Below are 24,481 nucleotides of genomic sequence, written 5' to 3' on the forward strand. Positions count from 1 at the left end.
ATGTTGACATGTTGCCTACATATTTTTGAACTGGATGGTTTTCATATACTTCCTTTGGCCAAGCGAGTGGTGACATTCTTGCATGTGAAATTTTGCGCTCGTAAACGTAGACATGCAGATGCAGGTTAGCTATGCGACAAAAGAAAGTAGAAGAATTTTTAACTTTTGTTGCTGCCACCGCCCAGACTTCCATATGTTGACTTTCGATGACAATCACTTGTCATTGTACATCTTTAAGACACAAAAAAGTTAGCTAGCTAGTTAACAAGGGTATAATAATTTTAGTTAAAATTTACAGAAAATGTTAACGTTTAAATTTTAGAAGTCAGATATTTTTGAACTGGATGGCTTTCCATACACCCTCCTCCAGCGACGCAACCAATGACATTCTGCAGGTGAGATTTTGTTCCTATATAAATCTGCCGATAAAGTAAAACTCTGTAATGTTTTAGAAATCTGGAAATCAAACCTCAAATATTTTTATCTTATTTTTTAACATGTTTTGCAAATGTTGTACTTTATATTAAGCCGTATTATTTATTACACAATATTAAACTATTTGGAAATTATGGAGTCATTTCTTTGGGAACAGTATGGAGCCAGAGGATGTATTAAATAAATTAGTTTATTCCCGCTGATATATTAATTTAATTTAATTTCCCATTGGTAAGATATTTTTTCTGTAGTTAAATCAAATAAATTTCTCATTAAAAGGTGTTGAATCGCCTAAAACAGCTTCAGATGTTTCAGCTGCTTCTTGTTTTGGATACAAGTTAAACCTGCAGCTCACTGAGTAAATCTGGTGATAAATGGACACATGAATCCGTGATGATGTCATTAATTAAACACTCCTTTGTTTGATGAAGTGATGAAAACTTGCCGGTTTCTGCCCCTCCCGCCCTGTTTGCTGCACCTTCCTCTCTCCTCCTCCTCCTCGGTGCGCAGCCTGGATGTTGTGCGGAGCGCCAAACCCGAACCTCTTTACGCACCGTCCCGCCTCACCTTCAGGGTCACCTCTGCGCCTCCTCAGCTGCGCTGAATGGATTAACCTCCGGGAGCCATGCGGCACCGGCACCGAGCCCCCGCAGCGACCCGAGCCGCTTCGGATGGAGGAGAGTCCGGTTTCCGCATTCCCGCAGCCGCTGTGCGCACTGCAGGCGCGGAGCGAAGATCCATGATCTCAACAAAAAAGGAAACCGGTTCGTCCGGCTCGGCGGGCCGCCCCGCGCTGCGGATTCATTATGTTCCCGGCGGACGGAGAGGCTGCTGACTGTGTGTCCCAGGCCCGGTTCGGAGCTCCTTCATGACCCAGGATGGAGAACTGCTGCCGCGCCTGCTGCCCCTGCTGCTCCCGGCTCTGGAACTGGATCTGGCCGGGTCCCCGCTACCCGCCCGTCCCGAACCTGGTCATCGCCAACCCGGGGGCCCGGTCGGCGGAGATCCGCACCGTGTCGGGGGACATCCGCGCCCCGTCGCCCAAGAAGCGGCCGGTGCAGCTGTACGCGGCGCTGTACGACTTCCAGGCCCGGAGCGACGACGAGCTGACGGTGAAGGAGGGCGACAAGCTGTCGGTGATCGAGAAGCGGGGCGACTACGTGCTGGCCAAGAAGCTGACCGGGGCGCCGCAGTCCGGGCTCATCCCGGCCAACTACGTGGCTCTGCTGCAGGACGAGTTCGCCAAACACAAGTGAGTCCGACCGAACCTGATCTGGACCTGTTCAGAACCTGTTCGGGCTGCTTTCCATACAACATCTGGGCTATTAGAGATAGAAAAAACAAAACAAAAGGAGGAGAACATTTCTGTCAAAAATAAAAATAAGTCTTGACAATAATCTCAGAAATTTTCTAGAAAAAAGTTTGAAATTTTTAAATTGAGAAATTAAAAATTTTCTAGAAAAAACGGAGAAATTTTGAGATTGATAAATTGTTGACAAAAAACGTTGAAATTTCAGTTTGAAAAGTCAGATTTGCTTTAAGAAACAGAAACATTTTAGATTATTCTGAAAATGTTCGACTGAAATTTCCCAGTTTCTTTTCTTAAAAGTTTCCAAAATTAATCATAAATTTTCTTTTTACTCGTCATTTTTGCCTTATATTTAAACTCAGAAATCCTTGAGAAAAAACATGAACATTTCTGAGTTTTAAAACTTGCAAATGCAAGTTTTGCAAAAATGTTCTGGACGTTTCTGAGTTTTAAAAGTGAAAAATGTTTGAATGGCAACTCAGAAAGCTCCTTGTTTTTTTCCCTAAACATTTCTGGGATTAATAATTCCTGAGCTTTTTGGCAGAAGTTTACTCCTTTATTTCCAAATATAAAAATCTGTGAGAAACTTGAAGCTGCATTTAAATGTGAGACGGACTAATGAAGCCGACATACTGAAAAAAACATTTTCCCACAAGAATTTTATCATTTTTAGTCTCAAATCTTAAATTTTACACATAAAAACACATCAGCATGAGTGTTTTGATGTAATTTTTTTAGGTAAGACCAGGATCCAGTAAATCAGATTTTATGGAGCACTTTCCATGCAATCAAATACAATTATGGAAGTTAAAATGTAAAACAATCATGAAAAGCCAAAACTAGGTAAAGTAACACTCTATACTTCAGTAAAAGTAAAATACTCAGTACTTTTAGCAGCACAGGCTGATAACGATGCGTTTTCTGTGTTATGGAGGGAAGTGAACATCTCCTCCAACCTGTTTTATCTGTGCAGCGGCCATATTGGATTCAGGTTCCTCAGTCGTCTGTTTTTGCAAACCTTCAGCCTTTTTGTCTTCATTTATTAGAAAATCGATGGCAGCATCTCCTGCATTCCCGCCGCTGTAGAGAGCGTGTGGGACGGCCCGATCGTCTGCACACGTTTCCAACAATCAGAGCGTGAATTAGTGGAGGATCCAAACCTCGCATTTATTACTGCACCTGAAGCTTTTAGTCCACATAGACTCAGATTGGACCCTAAAGCACCAGAAAACAATAATTGATGCCAACTTTTGTCTCCAATCAGCTCATTTTCTATTGAGACTAAATATTCTGCTTCATCTCTACATATTTATGAATTTATTTGCTTTGTTGTGACTGTAAAAATAACTATTTTCCTCTCAGGTGGAATACAGTACAGATAGAGCTAGCTAGCTCTCTGGTGATAGATACTATAGCTACATATCTAGCTAGACAGCTGCCTCACTACCTCGCTAGCTATATAGCTAACTCCCTAGCTACAACTCTGGGTAGACTACCAGAGATCTAGCTAACTTCTGTCTAGATAACGGCTATCTTTCTAGCTAGCCTCTATGTTGCTACAGAGTGATCTAGCTAGCTCTGTATCTACGTATCTAGCTAGCGTTGTAGCTACCTCGTTATCTATCTGAACACTTGCTGTTCAGCTAGCATTGTAGCTACCTTTCTAGATTGGTAGCGATCTCCTGTTTGTGGAAAATGTCTGTTCGGATGTTTCCCTCCTGATAGTCCAGTAGATTCTGTTCTATTGGGGGAAAAACCGCAACATTTGTCTGTGTAGCTAGAGAGCCGGCTAGCTCCATGGCTCTCAACCAAGAGATTCACTTAAGGATGTTTACATATTTGCCAGCAGGCTAATCCATTGTTAGTTTTTTTCCCCAATGTTTTCTTCTAACGATATATAAAATTAAACATTTGAGAAGGTTTATAATATTTCGTCCTTTGTGAGAAATTAATGTGAGCGTAAAAATAAGGCAAAACGTCACCAAATGTTTAGTTTTGACTGAGATGATTACATTAAACATGACATGTTTTCATGTTTTGTAATGGTTTATACCATTATGTTATCATCACACCACATATGAAGCCTTAGGGTCAGAGGTCACAGTGACCAGCAGCATCTTTTGGGGCCGGTCACTCGTTTCTTCTTCTGCAGATGAGAGAAAATATGGCTGAAACGCCCTGCAGCTGCAACTCCTCCATTATTTATCCAGCCTGCATGGAGTCATCATGTTTCAGCAGAACGCTCTCTTTAAGGTCGACTTATGTTCACACCGCATACCCAGCGCGCGCGCGCACACATACACACACACACACACACACACACACACACACACACACACACACACACACACACACATACAACCATTCCTACTGTGGAAAACATGGAAAATGATGTTTGCTTCAGGCTCTGGACCAGAAATAAAGAAACACCTAAAAATACAAAAATAAATAGTTTTGTTTAATCTGCACAACAATAAACCAAGATGGTCAATTTTAATTAAAACAGTAAAGCTGTCAGTTTTGTTTTTCTTTTCTCTTCTTTATTTATTTTTTGGAAATGATTGACCGAATCATTGTCGATCCAAAACCTAAAAATTGGGTTTAAAGAAAAAAACATCCAATTTTCAGAAAAAAAGAACAGGAGTTGGGTCTTCCTTTGTAAGCACTTGCTGTTTTTGGCGATATTTAATATATATTAATTATAAGTTTTCAGCCATAACTAATTAATAAATAAATTAAAAGCAGATTTGCACCAAAGATGGCAGAATTGTGACTTCTTTGTTTACGTATCCTCCTTTATCAATCTGCAGACCTTCCTACTGATCGCCAATCAGAAAAGACTCAGTTACTACAGATGAAAACATCGACACTTTGCATTTATTTATTCTGTGAGAAATGTTTATTATGGAAAGTTTTTGTGTGCACAACCTGAAAGCAGTCGTTCATCTTTCTAAATCATGCCTGAGGTTTTTTTTTGTCTGTGATGCTTTAAAATCTACCCATAAATGGCGGTGGCGGCCATTGTTGCTGCTGTGAACAGAGTGACGTCAGTGTTCTTCCTCTGTGCACCCGGGTCACTTCCGGGTCAAACCGCTCACACAGAAGTCTGATTGCATTTAATAAGAACAGCCCTGTGTGAATTCTCCTTCTGTGGAAATGAGCGACACCGGTCCGAAAACTTTGGGAACCAGATTGGGCTCTGAATTTGCTGGCGCTGTTTTGGTTGTATTTACCCAGAATGCCCTGCGCTGTAGTCCACTTCCCATTTGTGGAGCGGTTTCCGGTCCGCTTGGCGTTCACATATGAATTAAAACTGAACCAGAGTTCACTTCAACTGAACCCAGACTGAGGTTTGGAGGAGGACCAGAGTGAGCTTAGCATTCAGAGTTAGCGTAGCATTCAGAGTTAGCTTAGCGTTCACACCAACCCAACCGGACTTTCTAGGCAAACGGACTGGAGTCGGGTTGAAGCGGATGAAACATGGCTGGTGTGAATGCACCTTTACCGTTCACCAACTCTCTATCCTCCATCTCCAGCACTAAATGTTCCTCTCTTCTGACTTGGTGGTTTAAATATCGACAGTAAGCTCATTTTCGGACGATGAGCCGCGCGGTGCGTTCGTAATCAGCTGCATCACCAGAAATGTTTCCTGTTTGAAGTTTCCCAGCATCGAGTCTCTGACAGCGCCGTCAGATTCCCTGCATTTTATCTGAGATCTGCGCTTCGTGTTGTTAGTTTCTGTGAAACCCGAGCGCCACAGAGAGCGGAGCCGCCCACCCGGATAAGTCCGGGTAAACAGTTTCTGAAATCTGAGCAGACAGACCGGACCCGGCCGGACCGCTGCGGCGTTTTGTTACTGCCACAGTCTGGAGGAGGAAGTCCAGAAACACAGTTTCATTAAAAAGTTTCTGTTTGCAGCTCAATTCAGCTAAATCTGTCAGTTAATAATCAATTAATAACCACACAAAACAACTCAATAATTTCCATTTTCAGGATTTACATTTTCTCTCTTTTTACCAAAACTGGATGATAAAAGTCTGTAAAGGCGCGTAAAGTACCAACAACTGTACTGAAGTGAGAGTATTATAAATTATTTTTACTCAGAAGTAAAAAGTAGACATCCAAGAAATTAATCAAGTAGGAGTAAAAAAGTATTTGATAAAAAAGATACTCCAGTAATACTACTACTAATAATAGTAATAATAATTATAAAACTTTATTTAAATTGCACGTTTTAAAGCAAAAGCTTCACATAATAATAAAAATATTATTTAAACATCAAAATGACGCAGAAAGTAAAAGTTCTGAGTAACATATTTAAAAAAAACAATCATATAATATTTCATATAATATTTAAAAATTACAATATTAATCAGACCAAAATACAAAATCGTGGATTTTTTATTTTTGGACCAAAAAGAAAATTATTCCTGTGAATAAAATTACAAAAAAATCCATTTATTTTAGTTTAACACTAACAAAAACTGCAGCTGTGTTTCTGTTTCTTAAACATGTTTGTTTTTCATTCAGTGAAATTACTCAACATAATAAAATTACTTAAGTAAAACTAAAATGTACAGCGTACTAAAATACTACTGAAAGTTTTCTTGCAGTAGTTAATATATTTATTCTCCTCTAATGAAAGTTCTGCTCATCCATGTTTGTATTTTTCTTTGGATGAAACTGATTTTGTTTTGGATGAAGTTCAGCTGATTCTGATTATTCTGTTATTACCATTATATTAAACTGTCTCAAAACCACAATATTATCATTTATCACTTCTGGGATGATTTATCGTCCAGTAAATCAGTTATCGTATTTTTAGTTTCTGTTGTTTCTTTAATCCTGACTGCCTGTCTCTCCACTTCCTGTCCCTCCACATCCTGTCTCCCACTTCCTGTCCCTCCACATCCTGTCTCCCACTTCCTGTCCCTCCACATCCTGTCTCCCCACTTCCTGTCCCTCCACATTCTGTCCCCCACTTCCTGTCCCTCCACTTCCTGTCAGGTGGTACTACGGGAACATAAACCGCGTGAAAGCAGAGAAGCTGCTGCTCGCTTCCCAAAACAAAGATGGCGCCTTCCTGGTTCGCATCAGTGAGAGTCACAGCGACGAGTACACGGTGTCTGGTGAGAGGCTGACTCAGCATTTCCTCAGCATTCATTACTCAACAGATTTACGTTTTACCTTCAGCTTCAGTTTCAAGCTGCTGGTTAGAAATTATTGGTACTTTTTGTTGCTGAGTCACATTCATCACAATAAAAGCTTCCACCGTTAGGTTTTAGAATATTTTTTTTTATGTTTCATATTATTTTATTTTGATTTTTATTAATATTTATTTTATATGGTTTATATTTTAAATTTGTTTTATTTTACTAAATTTACATGATTTTATTAAATACTTTCTATTTATTTGTATCTACTTTATTTCAATTTTTTAGCCAGTTTGTATTTTTTTAAGTGAAATTTAAATTTATATAAAATTGTATTTTTTTATACTTCTAACATTATTACTTTTGCTGTGTTTTATTATGAATATTTGATTTTTAAATAATACAGAGATACTTGGCAGGAATTTACATTCATCTTTATGAAATGTAAAGAAATCTTATAGGATAAACTTACAGATTTCTTAGTTTCGAAATTTAAAGATTTTTAGTTTCCCTTATTACTTTATTTTTGAATAAAAATAATACTTTATTTAAAAACTAAAGTATTTTTGAATTTGAAAATTCCTGAGATTAATCTTAGAACTTCACAATTTTTTCTTGCCAGTTTTAAATCTTTCATTTTTGTTATAGAAAATTTCTGAGATTATTCTCAGAATTTGAGTTTTTATAGGAAATTTTACATTTTTCATACTCAGAAATATCCTTGTTTTTCTAAAAAAAAAACAAACAAAAAAAACATTGCATTCATCTAAATTTCAGTTTTCTGTGTCTCACTGTGACCTTCCTACCTGTGACCTTTGACCCTGTCTGGCAGCGCGGAGCGAGGGGAAGGTCTTCCACTTCCGGGTGCAGCGCTCGGTGATCGGCGCATACTTCGTGTCTGACCAGCTGTCGTTCGCCACGCTGGGCGAGTTGGTCTCCTACTACCAGAAGAACCCGCGGAGCCTCGGGGTGAACCTGGCGGAGCCGTGCGCCCAGCAGGTAGGATACTGTTTACTGTTTACTCCTCTAGCTAACCCTCGTCTCAAAAACAGGATTCGTTTTGTTTTATCAGGGTTATTGTTTATTTAATTTATTTTATTGGGTTTATTTTGTTTAATTTTATTTACTTTATTTTTATCTCATTATGACTTTTTGTTTTATTTTATTGTATAGATTTATACATGAAAATATAATTAGATATCTTTAAATAAAATTTAATAAAGCTTCTTTTGTTTTATATGGCTACATATTTAAAAATAATTATTTTCGTTCTGTCACACTTATTTTATTTTATAGGGTTTATTTTATTTACTTATTTTGCTAGACTGAGTTTTATTAAATATTTTTAATTTATATTTACTTTTTTCAGTTTTTTCTTTTACATATTTCGTATTTTGCCTTTATTAGGATTATTTTATTTTTGATTTTCTTCTTTTTAATTATTTCTGTTTTAGTTTACTTTTCTTGCGTTGATTTAGTTTATGTATTTTGTTCCAATTTTTATACATTTTTTAGGGATTAGATGCAACATTTTGGGACAAAAATAAGACTCGTATTTAAAGAACATACAGAAAAATGTTTTATGTTTTCTGCTCTTTCTCGTCTTTAGACTCAGATGAATAAATAGTAAATCTGGAAGGTTGTTGTGCAAAAACCTTTACCAGTAATTTCAGTTCCTGATTTGTTTTGCTGTGTGGCAGCATTTCCTCTGGTTGTGACCAGAAATATAATTTAAACCTAAAATAATTTGTAATCCTGTGTCTTTGTTGTCTTTGGGGTAAAAATGCTTGGCTGTCAGAAAATCTGCTGCGTCGTGCCTTCAGAGCATCTGCTGCTGAGACCCAGGCTCTTTAAAAGACAAAGAAACAGAAATTCACACATTCCTGTTCTACAATTTATCCCTTAAAAACCTTGTTAATCAGTTTTGTTTGTCTGGAAGGTGGGAAAGTTTAATGCTCCCAGTAGAAAGACATGAAGGCTGTTTCCCGTCAATCAGGGAAGATTTTAATCTCATTTCCAAGCTAATCGTTCACCAGATTATTGGCAAATGGAAAAATTTAAGACGGCTTCCAATCTACCCAGCAATGGACGTGGTGCATCACATGCACATGTGGTGCATGTGATACCGCGTATGCATCACATGCACCACATGTGATGCATACACCCGTATGCATCACATGTGGTGCATGTGATGCATACGGGTGCTGTGCTGGAGCGGGCGCCAAAACGATGGCGGAAAATTTTTTACTGTTCAGCATTTCCTGCAAATATGATCAATAACTGATTAGGCGCTCTCCGTTTGTCCACAACTTCGTACAGACACGTTGCATGTTGTTTCCACCAACATGCACACAAAGCTGGAGGGTAAAGAGACGATTGTTTTAGCGGCGCTGCTGCAGTGGAACGATCCCGTTAACTAAACAAAACCTGGAGATGAAGCTTTTATTAACTCAGTGCAGAGTGCCATGGCGAAAAATAACACAGAAAAACCTGTTGCAGAACGACTCAAAACCACTCTGTTTCGGCTACGCTACATGCAGACCCGTCGCCATAGCAACCGACTAACAACAGCTCCACCAGTGTAGCAGGATTCGACAGCAAAAAACACACCAACATGTCAGTTACAGTTTTATGTTTTCAGGCTTGATGTTTATTGTGTGATTATTAATAAGTGATTGCTGTGTCAGATTAGCTATCGCTGCTACTAGCTAAGCTAACACAGCGGCGGTAGATTAGCTCATTTAAACACCTGCTCTACTGATGACCTGTCAGAGTTGGTGTTTAGGTTGCCTTTTTTATTTTAACTTAACCAAAACATCAAATTCTGCAGCACATCTTCATGTTAAGGTTCTCATAGTCAAGCTAGCGCTACTGACCCACTGACCTCTACCTCATGCTTAAAAAAAAAATTAAAACCAATTTAAACAAAAATTATTAGTAGCAATGCACTGCGTCCCTTTTTCTTTTATATATCAGGTGTACATTTAAGGTGTAGCGCGTTTTGTTGACAACAGAACCAATGCTAGTCATTGCTAACAGGCTAACAGGAAGCTGGCAGGTGGGATCTTGTGCGGTTGACAAAAATATTCATTTATATATTTTTTGTGCAGTTTTTCCTCTGAGAATTACTTCTCTGAGAGTTGTTTATTCAGAAAATTTAATATTTTAGAGTTAATATAGTCCAAGTAAAGATGATTGAAATAATAAATTAGTTGATAATTATTTAATTAATTGATTAATCACAGTGGACCGGTTGTGCACCATCCATAGTTGTTTCTGTTTTGTTTTTTTTCTGAGTGATTGTGTTCTGAAAATAACAAAAAAAAAGTTAATTAAAAATGCGTTTAATCATTTTGGTCACATATGTTTTGTTTGGTCCACGAAGAAAAAAAAAACCCTAGTCTGAACTCGGGGGCATGGTGCTGGAGGAGTCATGCTGTGGGACTGTCTGTTTGCACGTTGACTCAACCCTGAACTCCTCTGCATCCTGCAGTGTATTTAGTTTTTCTTTGCTTTCTGTTTAGAAACGCTGCGTTGGGATCAGTAGATTTAAAAAAGCGGAACGGTTTAAGTGTCGGCTCTGTGATTACGCAGCTATTTTTAACTCCCTGCAAGCAGCTTTCCGTTTCCACGTCTCATCAGTTTGGGAGCCAACCGCTCAGATTTCCTCACATCTGCTGAAAAATAGAAAACTCCAACAGAATTATTTAACTTAAGGATGAATGAAAATGTGCAGAGTGAAGGTCAGTCGGTGATTCCTCCCTCTTCTCTCTTCCCTTCCAGCGGAAGCTGTGAGTCTGAGGCGGCGACACGAAGCAGAAACGCCTTTAAATGTGAATGTGGATGCAGAGACGGAGGAAAATATTTGTATTAGGTTTAAGGAGTGGCAGAGTGACTCCGGTTGCCCTTCATGCTTTGCTGCGTGTGCCGAGCCGGTTTGTCTGCTTTTCCCAGACTGGGAATGTTGACCCGGCACATGCAGGGAACGCCGCCATGCCCGCACCATTCCTGTTACCTGTAGCTCAAACCAAAGCACATCGGAAATATTGCATAATTTAATGCTGGAAGTCATTCCTCACTGTCTGACTCCAGATAACCAAAGAAAAATAATCAGTTTGCTACGCGCCAGAATATTGTTTTATTTTCAAATTGCTTTCTTTAAAGGAAAATTCCTTTTACATATTTTTATTCTTCCATTTGGGTTTCTGCTGCCTCTAAAAACCAACAAAGTGCTGGAAAAACCATTTAGCCGGTTTTTGATAGTTCATGTTTTTCAGTGTCTGGAAAATGTAGCAATCTCAGCGGAACTACAGAGAAACTCTGCTCATTACCTAGCAACCACAGAGGAACTCTGTTCGTCACTTAGCAACCACAGAGGAACTCTGCTCATTACCTAGCAACCACAGAGGAACTCTGTTCGTCACTTAGCAACCACAGAGGAACTCTGCTCGTTCCTTAGCAACTACAGCGGAACTCTGCCTATTACCTAGCAACCACAGAGGAACTCTGCTCGTTCCTTAGCAACCACAGCGGAACTCTGCTCATTACCTAGCAACCACAGAGGAACTCTGCTCGTTCCTTAGCAACCACAGCGGAACTCTGCCTATTACCTAGTAACCACAGAGGAACTCTGCTCGTTACTTAGCAACCACAGAGGAACTCTGCTCATTACCTAGCAACCACAGAGGAACTCTGTTCGTCACTTAGCAACCACAGAGGAACTCTGCTCGTTACCTGGCAACCTCAGTGGCACTCCAGGACGTTTGGACATAAAATCGTGTTCTTTTTTATTTCAATTGTTACTTTTTCAAATATTAATTTTCGTTTTTTCATTTTGTATTTTCAAATAGTGGCATCATATATTTAAAGTACCTGGTTCTCAATATGATTTGTTTTTGATTAATTTCATTTAAATGCATACTGAATGTTTTCTTTCTTTAATATTCATCCAGTTAACAAGCCAAAAGTGGCAAAATGTTTTGTTTTTAACTTTAATCCTCAGTAAATTTCATTTATTTATTTATTTATTTATTTATTTATTTTACGTTTAAATGTTTCAGGTCCTCCCATCTTAATTTCACACAAAGATAAACTAAGTTATTAAATGTGAGAAATTTAAAAAAATCTCATATTTCTTCAAATTACTTCATAATAAAATCTTTCTCATGCAGCTTTGTTGCACTTGACAGCAATTTAATAAAATAATATTCATGACTCCGTTTCAGATAAACTGTTCTTCAGCAGTAAACGGGTCACTGAACTCATTTTAGTGATTTTATTGGAGCAAACATGTTTCTAAGATTAGTCACAGTTATGTAGCATCATTTTCAGAGGAATATTTCCTGATTTTTCCCTCTACTTTGTGCTTATTTCCCTCCTAACTAACGCTTTGTTGCAATTAAATAATCTAAGTTTATTTGTCTTTAATCATAAAATCAAGGTTAATGTTTTGCAGTTTAATGAACTTTAAAATGTTGATTCTTGTTTCATTTCTGTTGAGATTTTTATTCTTTTATAGTGCTTTTATCCAAGTATTCATTGAAATGTGACTGAAATGTAAGAAGGTGAAAATAAGTGTCCTTACTTTCAATTTCAATTTATCTTGATTTGTTTTTAACTTTAATTTTTCATAACATGAAAACAATATCCTTTGTTTTATTTATAATCCCAGAAAATTATTTATTAATCAGTTTTTTAATCAGTTGTTGAATAATTTTATTTTAACTCAAATAAATTTTTGTTTCTCATTTAAACCTGATTTATGTTTTTTATTGTTCGTTCCTCCCATTAAACACATTGATGGATTATCAGAAAATTCTTGTCAGCAACAGTAAAAACCAGCAAAAACCGAAACTGTGAAGCAAAAACCGTCGGTGATCTCGACTATCTGACTAAATCCACAAACATTAAGACCATCTGGAAAAACATTCATTACTGCCTTAATATTCATTAATAAACAGAGTGGCAGCCATTTTAGCTTTACCGTAGGAGCCAACATTTAGGAAATCTTTGATTTTGAGAGTTCAGCCAATCAGTGCCAAGAGAAATAAATGGCGCTCCTTCATTGGCTGTTTGCCAGCGCTAGCCGATAGCATGTCAGGTAGCATGGCTAAAGAGTGTTTCAGCTTCACAATCTGCCTTTTCCTGAGAACATTTTAGATATGCTTTACAAAAAAAAACTTCAATTTTTCTGCAAATAATTTGGTAAAACACACAAATAATCCAGGAAGAGGTTTGGACCCAAAATCCAGGTTTTATTAAAACATGAGGCTCAAGGAGTGATTAGTGTGTGGAAAAGTGAAGAAAAACAGAATTTCTGTCCTTTTTGGAGCTCCATACGTCAGCCATACTTTCCAGCATCGTCATTTACAGAAAATAAATTCCTTTATTTTTCCAAAATAGGAAAAATGAGAACCAAATTCACAGAAACATAAAATATTTAAAAACTGAATATGAAATTAAAACCTGGACAATAACTGCAAAGTTTCTCCATAATTACTGTCCAGTTATTTTAAAAAGCGTCTTCTGGTAAAAAGGAATGCGAGTTAATTTAAAAACTGTTCAGAATATTTGGATCTTCAAGCATCAAAAGAAACAGGCTTTTATTTAAAATGAGTAAAATACACAGACTGGTTGTTTTTGTCTGTTTCTGCATCAAACAGGAGGAATACAGCAGATTCAGCTAAAAACTACTAAAGGGCTAACAGGAAATACCGCTTTCTACATTAAACCTTCAAAATAAAGTTCATAAATACTCTTCAAAACAGACACCGAGCTGAGACAGAAATTAGGAGGAGCTAAAAATGAGCAAATTATTTGAAAATTTTATCTTTTTTAAAATCTTTTTCTTTCTTTTTTTTTTCCAAAATCTCTTTCTCTTTCTTACTGTTTATTTAATGTCACATGCTGTTTTTATTTTGTTTTTTAATTATGTAAAGCACCTTGAAATGCCTTGCTGTTGAAATGTGCTATACAAATAAAATTTGATTGATTGATTGATAGAAAAAATTCAAAATTTTAGATTAATCTAAAAAAAATCCTAGAAAAACAAGAATTTCTGAGTTTCAGAAGTAAAACAATTTAAATGTTTGGAAATTTTCAACTTTTGGAGTTTCAAAGTTTTTTTGGGAAGTTTCTCAGATTAATCTGAAAAATTCAGATTTTTTTCAGACATTTTTGATGTTTCAAACTCAGAAATTTCCTCGTGTTTTAGAGAAAATGTCAGATTTTTGTCTGGCTCTGATTCGCCATGCAGTCGCTGCTCTGTGGGACGACACTCCGACATTCTGCTCCTGCCACAAACTGCGATGAATCTTTGAAACGTTTTGTTTGTGTTTTTGCGCAGCGGGAACTCTTCGACATGGAGCCGTGGGAGAGACCGCGGGAAGAGTTCAAACTCCTCCACAAACTGGGAGAAGGAAACTTTGGACAAGTATGGGAAGCCATTTGGACCAAAGAGAACCAGAAAGTGGCCATAAAGATGCTGAAACAAGGTACAGGAAGACTGACTGACGCAAAACCAGCATCTGATAACAGCTGTGATTGTTTTTCCTCCAGTTTAGTTGAAATGATTCTCTGTTGTTTGACCAGAATAAAATCTTTACATAAAGTCCTTCAGAATTACTTTAATGAAAAGTTAATATTTTACAGCTTAATGAAGCTGCTGCAGGATTTAATGTCCTGTTAAAAGCTGATCTTTGCATCAGACAAACTGTAATTCACAGTGAGACGAACAGGAAGTAGACGGAGGAGCACGTTTTTAAATGAATTATTGTAATTCACATTAGTTAGAAAAGCAGAAGTGATGAATGTAAAATGCAATGTTTATTACTGTATTAGGTTTTAATAGCATAAAGCATAAAAACAGTGATGCTTTATAGTAATCACATCAAATTTAATATTATTTCTGTAGTTCTGTTGGGTTTTTGCCGCAGAGTTCATTTGGCATTTTTATTTTCCATTTCCTGCTGGTTTAAGAAGAAAAGCATATTTATGAATAAAATCATGAAATAACATTTAAAACAATTATTTTAACTTATATTTGATATTAAAAATATTAAAGAACAGAAAAGAACAATTCTGATGAAAATTTAATCCCATAAAGAAATTTATGGAACTTTTTTTAATCATCTTCCCTCCTGTTTTCTGAGGACACACAGCGCCCTCTGGCGGCCAGCAAGTATTTCTGGTCTGGTTTCCAGTGAAATATTTTAGACTTTAAAGAAGAAAAACAAACTCAAAATGAACTGATTTTAAGTAGTTAAGTCTAATTTCTTAATCCTGATTTTAGTTGCAGCTGCACTGGCAGCAGATTCACGTTTTACAGGACATTTCTCCCAGGTTAAAGTAAAATTAGTAAAATCTGGATCTATGGAGGAAAAACTTTGGAAAGCTGAAAATTTGCTAGAAAAAACCTTTTCACATTAATCTTGAAACATGTTGTTAAAATATATCTGAATTTGGAAAGTCACAAATTTACTAGAATTTTGTTGGGATTAATCAGAGAAATTTGTGGAAAAAAAGAGAAAATTTCTGAGTCTGGAAAGTCTTGCTGGAAAAAAAGTCAGAGATTTTTAGATTAATCTCAAAAATCTTATTGAAAAAAAAACCCCATGAACATTTCTGACTTTCAAAAGTAAAAAAAGTTTCACATTTAAAAGTCAGTTTTTTAAAACAAGTTTTATCTTTAGAGAATTTCTGAGTTTGGACGGAAATGCGCGCTTCCTGTTTTCTTTCTTCCAGAAACGCTGCCGTAGTTTCTCAAAGTGTTTCATGAATGTTTCGGATGCTTTTCCCCACAACCTGCAGCATTACGATGAAAAGCCAAATATAAGAGCATTAATTGAAATAAATCAGTAGAAAGGCTAAGCGCAGCTTGTTTTCCTCAGAGGACACGAAGCAGGACGAGTTTGTGAAGGAGGTCCAGGCGCTGAAGAGCCTCCACCACCCGAAGCTGATCCAGCTGCTGGCCATGTGCTCCAGAGGGGAACCCGTCTACATCGTCACCGAACTCATGAGCAAAGGAAGCCTCAAGTCCTACCTGGACTGTGAGTTCACCTGAACGCCAGGGCGCACAAACTTTATGTCACAAGCTCTCACTTGTGGGAGGCACTTAGCTTCCCATGTCTTAATTTTTCTGGATAAATCCTAAAGCGATAATTAACTGGATGTTTGGTCAACTTTTTGTTGAATGAAGTTTTGATTACAAACTGTTATTGGTTCTCAAAAACAGTTGTTTATATTCATGCTTTTATTTTGAAGTGGATGAAAACTGTTTATGTAGCAGCTTCACTTCAAACCAGAAACATGCAGGAACAAAATAAAACCGACAAAATAACAACAAACAACATATAAACATAAATTCAGCACCAAAGGGCTTTATGGTTTCCAACATGGTTGAATTTAGCGCCTAGCGTAAGCTCCCGCTAATGGTGTAAAGCTTTAGCATTAGCATAACTAATGTTTATTTTAATTTAAACTTTATTTAACCAGGTAAGTTGATTGAGAACAAATTCTCATTTTCAACAATTTGTTCAGAAAACATTTATGATTAGTGCTTTAGGATAGCGCTGCTAACTTGTTAGTTAGCAGTGTCTAACTGACTAACAAGCTAATCATGCTGGGAAACCTTAATCTGCACCAGAACATGGAAAAAATTAACATTTTATGCTACCATTGGCAAAAATGATCTTAAAAACTGTCTAGGTTCACATAAAACCGTCTGTAGGACTTTAATTTGCTCCAGCGTTGGCAGCGGTTTGCGTTTGGTCTGAGTGTGAAACTGTGTTTGCAGCTGAGGAAGGAAAGCTGCTGAAAACAGCTCATCTCATCTACATGAGCGGCCAGATCGCAGACGGCATGGGCTACCTGGAGGACAGACACATCGTCCACAGAGACCTGGCCGCCAGAAACATCCTGGTGGGAGACGACCTGATCTGCAAGGTGGCGGACTTCGGACTGGCTCGGATAATTAAGGTAAATCAGGTTTTATCTCACCAGTCAGGTTCAAAAGGGTTTATTTCTGAAGCTTTGACTTCTTAAGAACGTTTAATGTGTTTTGATTGAATATTTCACAACACTTAAACAGGAGAAATTATGAAAAATTCACATTTTGGATATTCTTGTGCTTCCATTTTGGTTTCTGCTGCTTATGAAAACAGAACAAGTGCATAAAAAACACTGCTTTTTCGAGATAAATTAATGTAAGAGTCTGGAAAATGAAGTTGTTTCTAAAACCTCCAGAATGTAACATCACAAGTCAGCAGGCAATACCCCGTTACCTAGCAACCCGAGCGGAACTCTGCCTGTTACCTAACAACCTGAGCGGAACTCTGCCTGTTACCTAGCAACCCGAGCGGAACTCTGCCTGTTACCTAGCAACTTGAGCGGAACTCTGCCCGTTACCTAGCAACCCAAACAGAGCTCCAGCACATTCGGTCAGCTGGTTGTATGAATCTTACCAAGTATTTTTGGTCTAGATTTTAGTGTAAATATCTTTGTACACTGGAAATAAGGCAAAACTAACTTTCAAGTAACTTTTCAACAAGATATTGGAGCTTAATTTAAGTAAAAAATCCCTTAATACTAATGAAAAAGCAAACATTCTATCGACCTTTTCATCTAGTTCCACTGGCAGATTATTTCACTAATAAGACACTTCCAGAAAACTGTTTTGCAGTTTTCCAGAAAACTGCAAAACAGCCGACTTCCTCGAACTTCAACTGATTTCCTTTGAGTCTAGACTGAAAACCAGACCTTCAGAGCTGCTTGGACCATAATAGATAGTTAGTTCAAGCCTTCTTGCTCTGGAGCTGAACATGTTGAAGAAAAGGATTTGTTGTTGAATGATTCTGATGTAGCTGTAATGTTTGCTGCAGGACAGCGTCTACACTGCCAGCAGAAACACGAAGATCCCGGTGCGGTGGACAGCGCCTGAGGCGGTGCTGCACCAACGCTTCTCTGTCAAATCAGACGTCTGGTCGTTTGGCGTGCTTCTGTATGAGATGATGTCACGCGGGAAAATGCCGTACGAAGGTACAGTAGTCATTTCCTGCCTTGGGTTAATTTGTGAACAAACCAGTTTGATCTTCAAACAAAGGAACAATGAAAGTGTTGCAATGCCCTGCAGAAAGATTCATACCCCAGAAACGTTTTGCTCTGTTGGAACACAAACCTCCGTGGATTTCATTAATATTTTAAGTGATAGACAAAGTAATGCTTAATTATGAAGCTTAAAAGAAAATGAATCATGATTTTGAATTTTCTTTTCCAAATAAAGATGTGATTTATAGTGTGTGTTAGTATTTAGCCCCTTTGAGTCAATACTTTAAAACAAAAACTGCTGGGAACAGAAGCAAAACACAAACTCGCCCCAGAAAACATGTCCTCCTGACCACCAGGGGGAGTCTGGAGTAGATCATGTTAGCTACTTAAATATGTTGGTGTTCTATAACATTATATCCAATATTTTTCTGGACATCCCGTTAAATCGTGACAATCCGACTTTACTGAGTCTGGTGCCATATGGTTTGGTGGCTGACTCCCCCTGGTGGCCTGGAGGACTAACGTATTTTGGAGCAAGTTTGTAGCTTTTTATACTTGTTGCAGTTTTTACTATTTGCTTTTTTTTTTCCTGTTTTTGCAGCTTTTTTTGGTTGTATTTGATTTTTATAGTGTTTTTTTTATATTTTGGAGTTTGCATCATTCATTTTTTGCAGTGTGTTTCACTGTTTACCTTTCACTGCAGTGACAGCGGACGCTCTTTATGGGGTTTGTTGATGTCCATATTTATAAAATGAGTCAGATTTCCAAATATTCTCTATTGGATTTAGTCTGGGCTTTGACTGGGCCATCCTGGCACATGATCTGAACCTTTTCGGTGTTAAACTCCAGACCTCCACAGTTAAAGTCCCACAGCTTTTAAATTTGTCTCTGACTCGACACCTGGGTCACATAATTAGCTTGTCAGCAGGAATATGTCAAACTTGAAAGCATGTAGAGTAAATTTTAGTTAATTTTGCTTCACTGTGTTGCAGATGATATAACTATCCAGTGTTTTAGCATCTTAACAGCCCGAGTTCATGACAGACATTTGAAGACATTTTGCAAAAAAAGAAAAGAAAATCATATTTTTCCAGTTTTAGTCGCCTAGTGGAGAAAACGATGGTGCATTGATGGACTGGAGCCAAAAACATTTCAAGGTGCTATGGAAACAAAATTTTGACCCCAATCTTATAATAAAACTTCCTGAAATGTGCAGATTTGCTGGGAGTTTGTGAGCAGAAGTCATCTCCTCTGCTGCGGTTTAGCTAACTGTTAGCCAGAGGGAAGCAAAGATAAAATCACATTCAAACCAGCTGCAGCCCACAGAACGCTGTAGCAGTTCATGCAAACGGCCTCTGATCAACCTTTAAAACGCCGGATTTGCATTAGAAAACCTCTGCTGCCTCTGAGCTGCATTAGCTCAGCGAACATGGAAACTAAAACCTGAAAATCTTTGTTCAGACCTGATTAGCGCTGTAAATTAAAAACACCCTGTGAGGACAAGTATGGCAAGCTGTTTCGTCATATAGTTCAGCAGGATCTTTAAACCAGAGATCTATAAATCGTGTAAAAGATCATTTGAGATATTCAAACCTCGCAAACTTGGTTAGCTTTAATGTCTAAACCAGATATTTAGTTTCTTTACTTAGAAGTTTAGCTTATAACTCGTATTTCTTCACCAATGAAATTATTAACTAAAAATAAGTTTCTGTTTCTTGCTGGAAAGTTGCCTGTAAGCTAGTTTTGTCTTATTTCAAGTATAGTAAGAAACTAGACCAAAGTACTTGGTAAGGTTTTTGTGTTTTTGCACAGAGTCAATACTTTAAAACAAAAAATGCTGCAACCACAGAGAACAGAAGAAAAATACAAACTCGCTCCAGAAAACAAAAACAGGAGGACTCAACAAAGTTGTGAATTTGCCATCCAGAAACCATTTGCTACATTCTTGTTGGTTGTGCAGGAGGCTCCAGTTCTCCTTTTCAAACATGTATGGTGGTTCATGAGTGTAAACGTTGAGTTGGGAGCGTGGCCAGCAGCAGCAGTTTATCTGATTTAAAGTGAAAGAAACCCATGAGAAGACTGGAATCTCAATAACTAAGAATGATTTTGTGCATAAAATTATAAGAACATAATTAGTTTTTACCGTAGAACTAACCCAACCTGTTAATGGAAGCATGATAGGTCAGCTGTTAAAGCAGCTCAGTGTAAATGGATGGACTAGTTCTTCTGTTGTAACTCATTTAAGAGCTAGTTTGGTGTCTTTGTGTTGCTGACTGAGGACAAAAACAAAACAACTTGTAGCAAAAATGTTAATTTCATTTTTCCCGACCAGGGTTGGGTAGTTGACTCACTTTTTGGAAAGAATGTACTTTTTACTTTTATTTAAATAACTTTATTATGTAGTATCAGTTCTCTTCTTTGAGTTAATTTCTGAATACTTTGTTCACTGAATGAAGAATAAAAATGTTTTAACCAAAAGTTCACCAGACATGAGCTGCGTTTCCATAGAAATGAGCAATTTGACATTTAGGAAATAAATTCACCTAATAGAAACACGACAATTAAAAAAGTTTCTCGTTTTGCTGCTAGAATCAGTCTTTTTTTGTATCAAAATGAGTTTCTTTCATAAAACTGTGATGGAAACACTTTTCTTGCTCCTGATCAATGACAGGATGTTACCACTGGAGGAAACAACAAAGAAGACGAACAGGAAGTGGTTTTTAATAACGTATCACCTGAACAAACTTATTCACGTGATTTTTTTTAATCGCGTTTCTTATTTAATGGAAGCAATGCATTTACAAAGTTGTGTTTTTTCAACTTTAGTAGAATATCAACAAAGGTTTGAACACATCTGTAATGGAAACAATTTTATTTATTTATTTCTGCTTAATCTCTTATCTTTTCATGTCTCTCTTTGTTCAGGAAAAAGCAATAAGGAGGTGATGGACATTTTGAAATCGGGGCATCGGCTGGGCTGTCCCGACCGCTGCCCTCCCAATATTTACCGGATCATGAAGGACTGCTGGCACACCGAGCCGACCCATAGGCCGTCGTTCCACGCCCTGCAGAACCAGCTGGACAGCATTTATCAACACATTTATTACAAAACCGTGGAGGTTTAGAGGCGAACGGCGGTCTTCCTCTGCTGGCTGGGAACCTGCAGAAACGGCAGGAAACGGTGAGGATCGTTTCTCTCCGTGTTTCTGTTTGGGAAAATGAAGCGGAGCAGCGACCCAAACCAACATGGAGGACAAACTGGACCGAAACCCAGCGGTACTTCAGAGAGCAGAGTCTGTAAATACACCAGAGGAACTCCTCAAACTGTTTTAAACTCTTGTGTTTTGGAGGCTGAAATAACGGATAATCGTCGGTATGTGCCATGCTGGACACGTCCTGAGCCTGAAGGGGGAATGTTACGATTTCACTTCTGTTTCCGATGCAAAACAAGTCGGGAAAATGGAGATTTTGTGCAATAATTAAACGAAAGCTGAATTTTTAGCCACATCAGTCTAGAGAAAGGGAAATTAATTAGTTTCTTAGCTTGACCCTTCCTGCTCTTGAGCTAAGTATCTTGGAGAAAAGGTTTCGTTTGCTGGTTAAATGATTTTGTTTGTTTTCATCAAACCGCATCCAGACGTGACGATTTCTTAAGCCTGCGACTCCTTTACGTTAAAGAGATCAGGAATAAACTGTACAGAAAATAACAAGTCTTCCTCTACTAAGAGTTTGGTTTAAGGAGCAACGAAAAGCATCTTAAATTTAAATGTGCGCTTATTTTAGTTTAGCTTAGCTTGGCTAGCAGCCAAAGGAGCGTAGCCGTAGTTAACCTTCCAGCTAGCCCCTAACTTAGCTCCAATGCTAAGGAGCACATCTTTCCTATAGCGCATGTGGAGGAGCTCAGTAGCTGTGTTTCCATTACAAATATTGACAAAGTTTCCAAAACTTTGTCAATAATCAGAATGCTGAAAAAACACAATTGTTGTGTTTTCATTAAACCAGAAAAATAATTAAAATCACACGTGAATAAGTTTATTCACGCAGTAATTCATTTAAGAACGTGCTCCTCCGTCTACTTCCTGTTCGTCTTCTTCATGGTTTCTGTCAGTGGTAAAATCCACTTATTGATCATGTGACTCGTGATGTGAAAAAAATTGTTTCCATTTCAGTTTTGCAAAATAAATAAATTTAACTACGGCCAAAAAAAATCACCTCATCCTAGCAACAAAACTTTTTATCGCTTCAGGCATGTCTCTATTAAGCAAGTTAATTTTAGAAATACAAAATTGTGCGTTTATGCGGGGAATGGAAACGCAGCTACGGTTTGAGTTTTAGCTTGAATTTCTGCTTGTTGGCTTGCAACTGTGTGTTTGCAGCGTTAAGATCTAATATCTGCTGCTCCTCTGCAGGCTGAAATCCTGCGGCTGAAGCTTCCAGGTGGGACCAGGGTTCTTATTTAACATGATGTTTACTGTTACTGCGTTATTGTTTTGCAGCTAGTGAGCATGCCAGCTTGCTGTGAGGTTTGGTACATGTAGTCCTGTTACTGTAGCCTGCTGCTTTTAGACCCACACTGATTATCTGACATGGGCTGAAATATTTAATGTTCAGAAAAATGACTTGTGCTCCAGTGCTGCTCTCAGGACAGACGGTCAGAAGATCTATTTTTGTATTTTTGTTTGTCCATTTCTCTGCGCTTCCTGATTTATTCGTCAGAAGATCTTTACCTGTTGCAGGTAAAGATGTAGCCGAGCCTCCAGGTATTTTTGGAGGCTCGGCTACATTTTACAAATCTAAAGCATCCTAACAGAAGCACTTTTAAAATGATTTTTTTATCAGCACAAGATGAACTAGAAGCGCTTGAAAAGCCGCTGGAGCTCGGTGCCAACAGTCCAGGCCTTAAGCTCCTCTGACTGATGTCCAGTAACACCAGTGCCTACGTTTACAACTGAACACAAGCTCACCACCGACACACGAGCTACAGGACGGACATCTGGACTCGCAGCCTCTTTCTGTAGGCTTTTCTTCATTTGAAGCACATAAAACTGTAAACAAATCTTGCAACTTGCAATGCAATTTGTCAATGAACCAATTTTGTGTGTTTTTATGCATGACGTTTGCAGCAGATGGAGCCAAGTTCAGGAAACTTGAGCCATAATCTCCAAATTATGAGTATGTTTGTATTTATGGCTGTTTGTGTTCTGGTACCAAACACAAGTTATGCAAAAAATAAAGTATTTTAAGTATTGTTTTCAAAAAACAATGCAACTGTAATTTTTACTACTTTTGTTATATGTTCACTCATTTTTAGAGGAAAATTTCACTTAAATACATTTTTAAAAGGACCTACAGTTAAGGCTGCAAACTAAATATTTAGTTTGAAAACTAAATATTTTGCTCCAACTTAAGTATTTTGTTAGCAATCTAAATATTTGAGCTTATATATTTAGCTTGAAGCTAAAAATAAGCAAAATATTTAGTTAGCAAGCTAAATATTTAAATTTCTAGTTTGCATATTTAGTTTGGAGCTAAATATTTAACTTGCTATATAAGCTAAATATTTAGTTAGCATTTAGTTAGCAAAATATCTATTTTGTTGCTATCTAAATATAGTCAACAAGCTAAATATTTACATTTTAAGTTTGCATATTTAGTTTGGATCTTAGCTTGACAGACAAATGAGCAAAATGTTTAACTAGAAAGCTAAATACTTACAAACTACATATTTAGCTTGATGGTGAGTATTTAGTTTGTAAATATTCAGCTTGCAAATACAATATTTTGTTCCAACCTAAATATTCAGTCAGCAAGCAAAAATATATTTTTTAGTTTACATAATTAGTTTGTAAACTAACCTAACTAACTTGCTAACAAAATATGTAGCTTGAAGCTAAATATTTAGCTTGCTATCTAAATATTTTATTTGGAACTGACTGAAAATATGACTTTGAAACAAATAACCCAAATAATTTCTGTAAAATTTCAACAATATGAACTGCAGTGGGTAAACCAGTTAAATCCATTTGGTCTAATCTGCAGTTGATCTAAAGCTAAAAACTTCAGGAACAAAGTCAGTCGGTCGGCTTCTTGCTGCTGTGTCTCCATTCAGGCCTGTAAAACGCCATAATAATCTAAAAATAGTTTGTGTACACAAACTGACCCAGACAGTGAAGATATGCAAACAGCAGGGAAATAAAACTCAAACAAAATGTTTTGTTGAGCAGATTATGATTTATGTGCAGCAGGAGGAAGAATCTGTTCAAATGGATTCAGCTCCTACAGATTTCTTCTGTTTTTCATTTTCCTCAAATATTTCAGATCACAAAACAATGTTTTTAAAAACTAATATTTTATTTTGTACCTAAAATTAGACCTTTTATGGTGTTTATTGAGTGAAAATTTCACCTTTAGCTATTAAAAAGTAACTATCTCAATCAGCATTTGCTTTGCTTAGGGGATTTCCTAAATTCCTCCAGGGGACACAAATGGCCCACGGGCCACATTTTGGACAACCCTGATCCAGATCAACGTTTATTGTTCG

General features: G+C 37.5%; 1 protein-coding gene across 1 annotated transcript; it reads left to right on the top strand.

The window, feature by feature from the left end:
• Positions 1–1,218: 1,218 nt before the first annotated feature.
• srms (src-related kinase lacking C-terminal regulatory tyrosine and N-terminal myristylation sites) lies at positions 1,219–23,452 on the top strand. Its single transcript, XM_007566821.2, has 8 exons — positions 1,219–1,687; positions 6,752–6,873; positions 7,730–7,896; positions 14,243–14,390; positions 15,786–15,944; positions 16,691–16,872; positions 17,775–17,931; positions 20,866–23,452. The coding sequence occupies exons 1-8, from the start codon at positions 1,314–1,316 to the stop codon at positions 21,063–21,065; spliced, it is 1,509 nt and encodes a 502-aa protein (XP_007566883.1). The 5' UTR covers positions 1,219–1,313; the 3' UTR covers positions 21,066–23,452.
• Positions 23,453–24,481: the final 1,029 nt, after the last annotated feature.

This window comes from Poecilia formosa, unplaced genomic scaffold (assembly GCF_000485575.1).
Source record: "Poecilia formosa unplaced genomic scaffold, Poecilia_formosa-5.1.2 Scaffold200, whole genome shotgun sequence".
Lineage (NCBI taxonomy): Eukaryota > Metazoa > Chordata > Actinopteri > Cyprinodontiformes > Poeciliidae > Poecilia > Poecilia formosa.

Excerpts from the sequence above, each read along its gene's own strand:
- srms (XM_007566821.2), top strand. The coding sequence starts at position 1,314 with ATGGAGAACTGCTGCCGCGCCTGCTGCCCCTGCTGCTCCCGGCTCTGG. Across the intron at positions 7,897-14,242 it reads CGGAGCCGTGCGCCCAGCAG|CGGGAACTCTTCGACATGGA; the intron begins GTAGGATACTGT and ends GTTTTTGCGCAG. Across the intron at positions 17,932-20,865 it reads CGGGAAAATGCCGTACGAAG|GAAAAAGCAATAAGGAGGTG; the intron begins GTACAGTAGTCA and ends CTCTTTGTTCAG.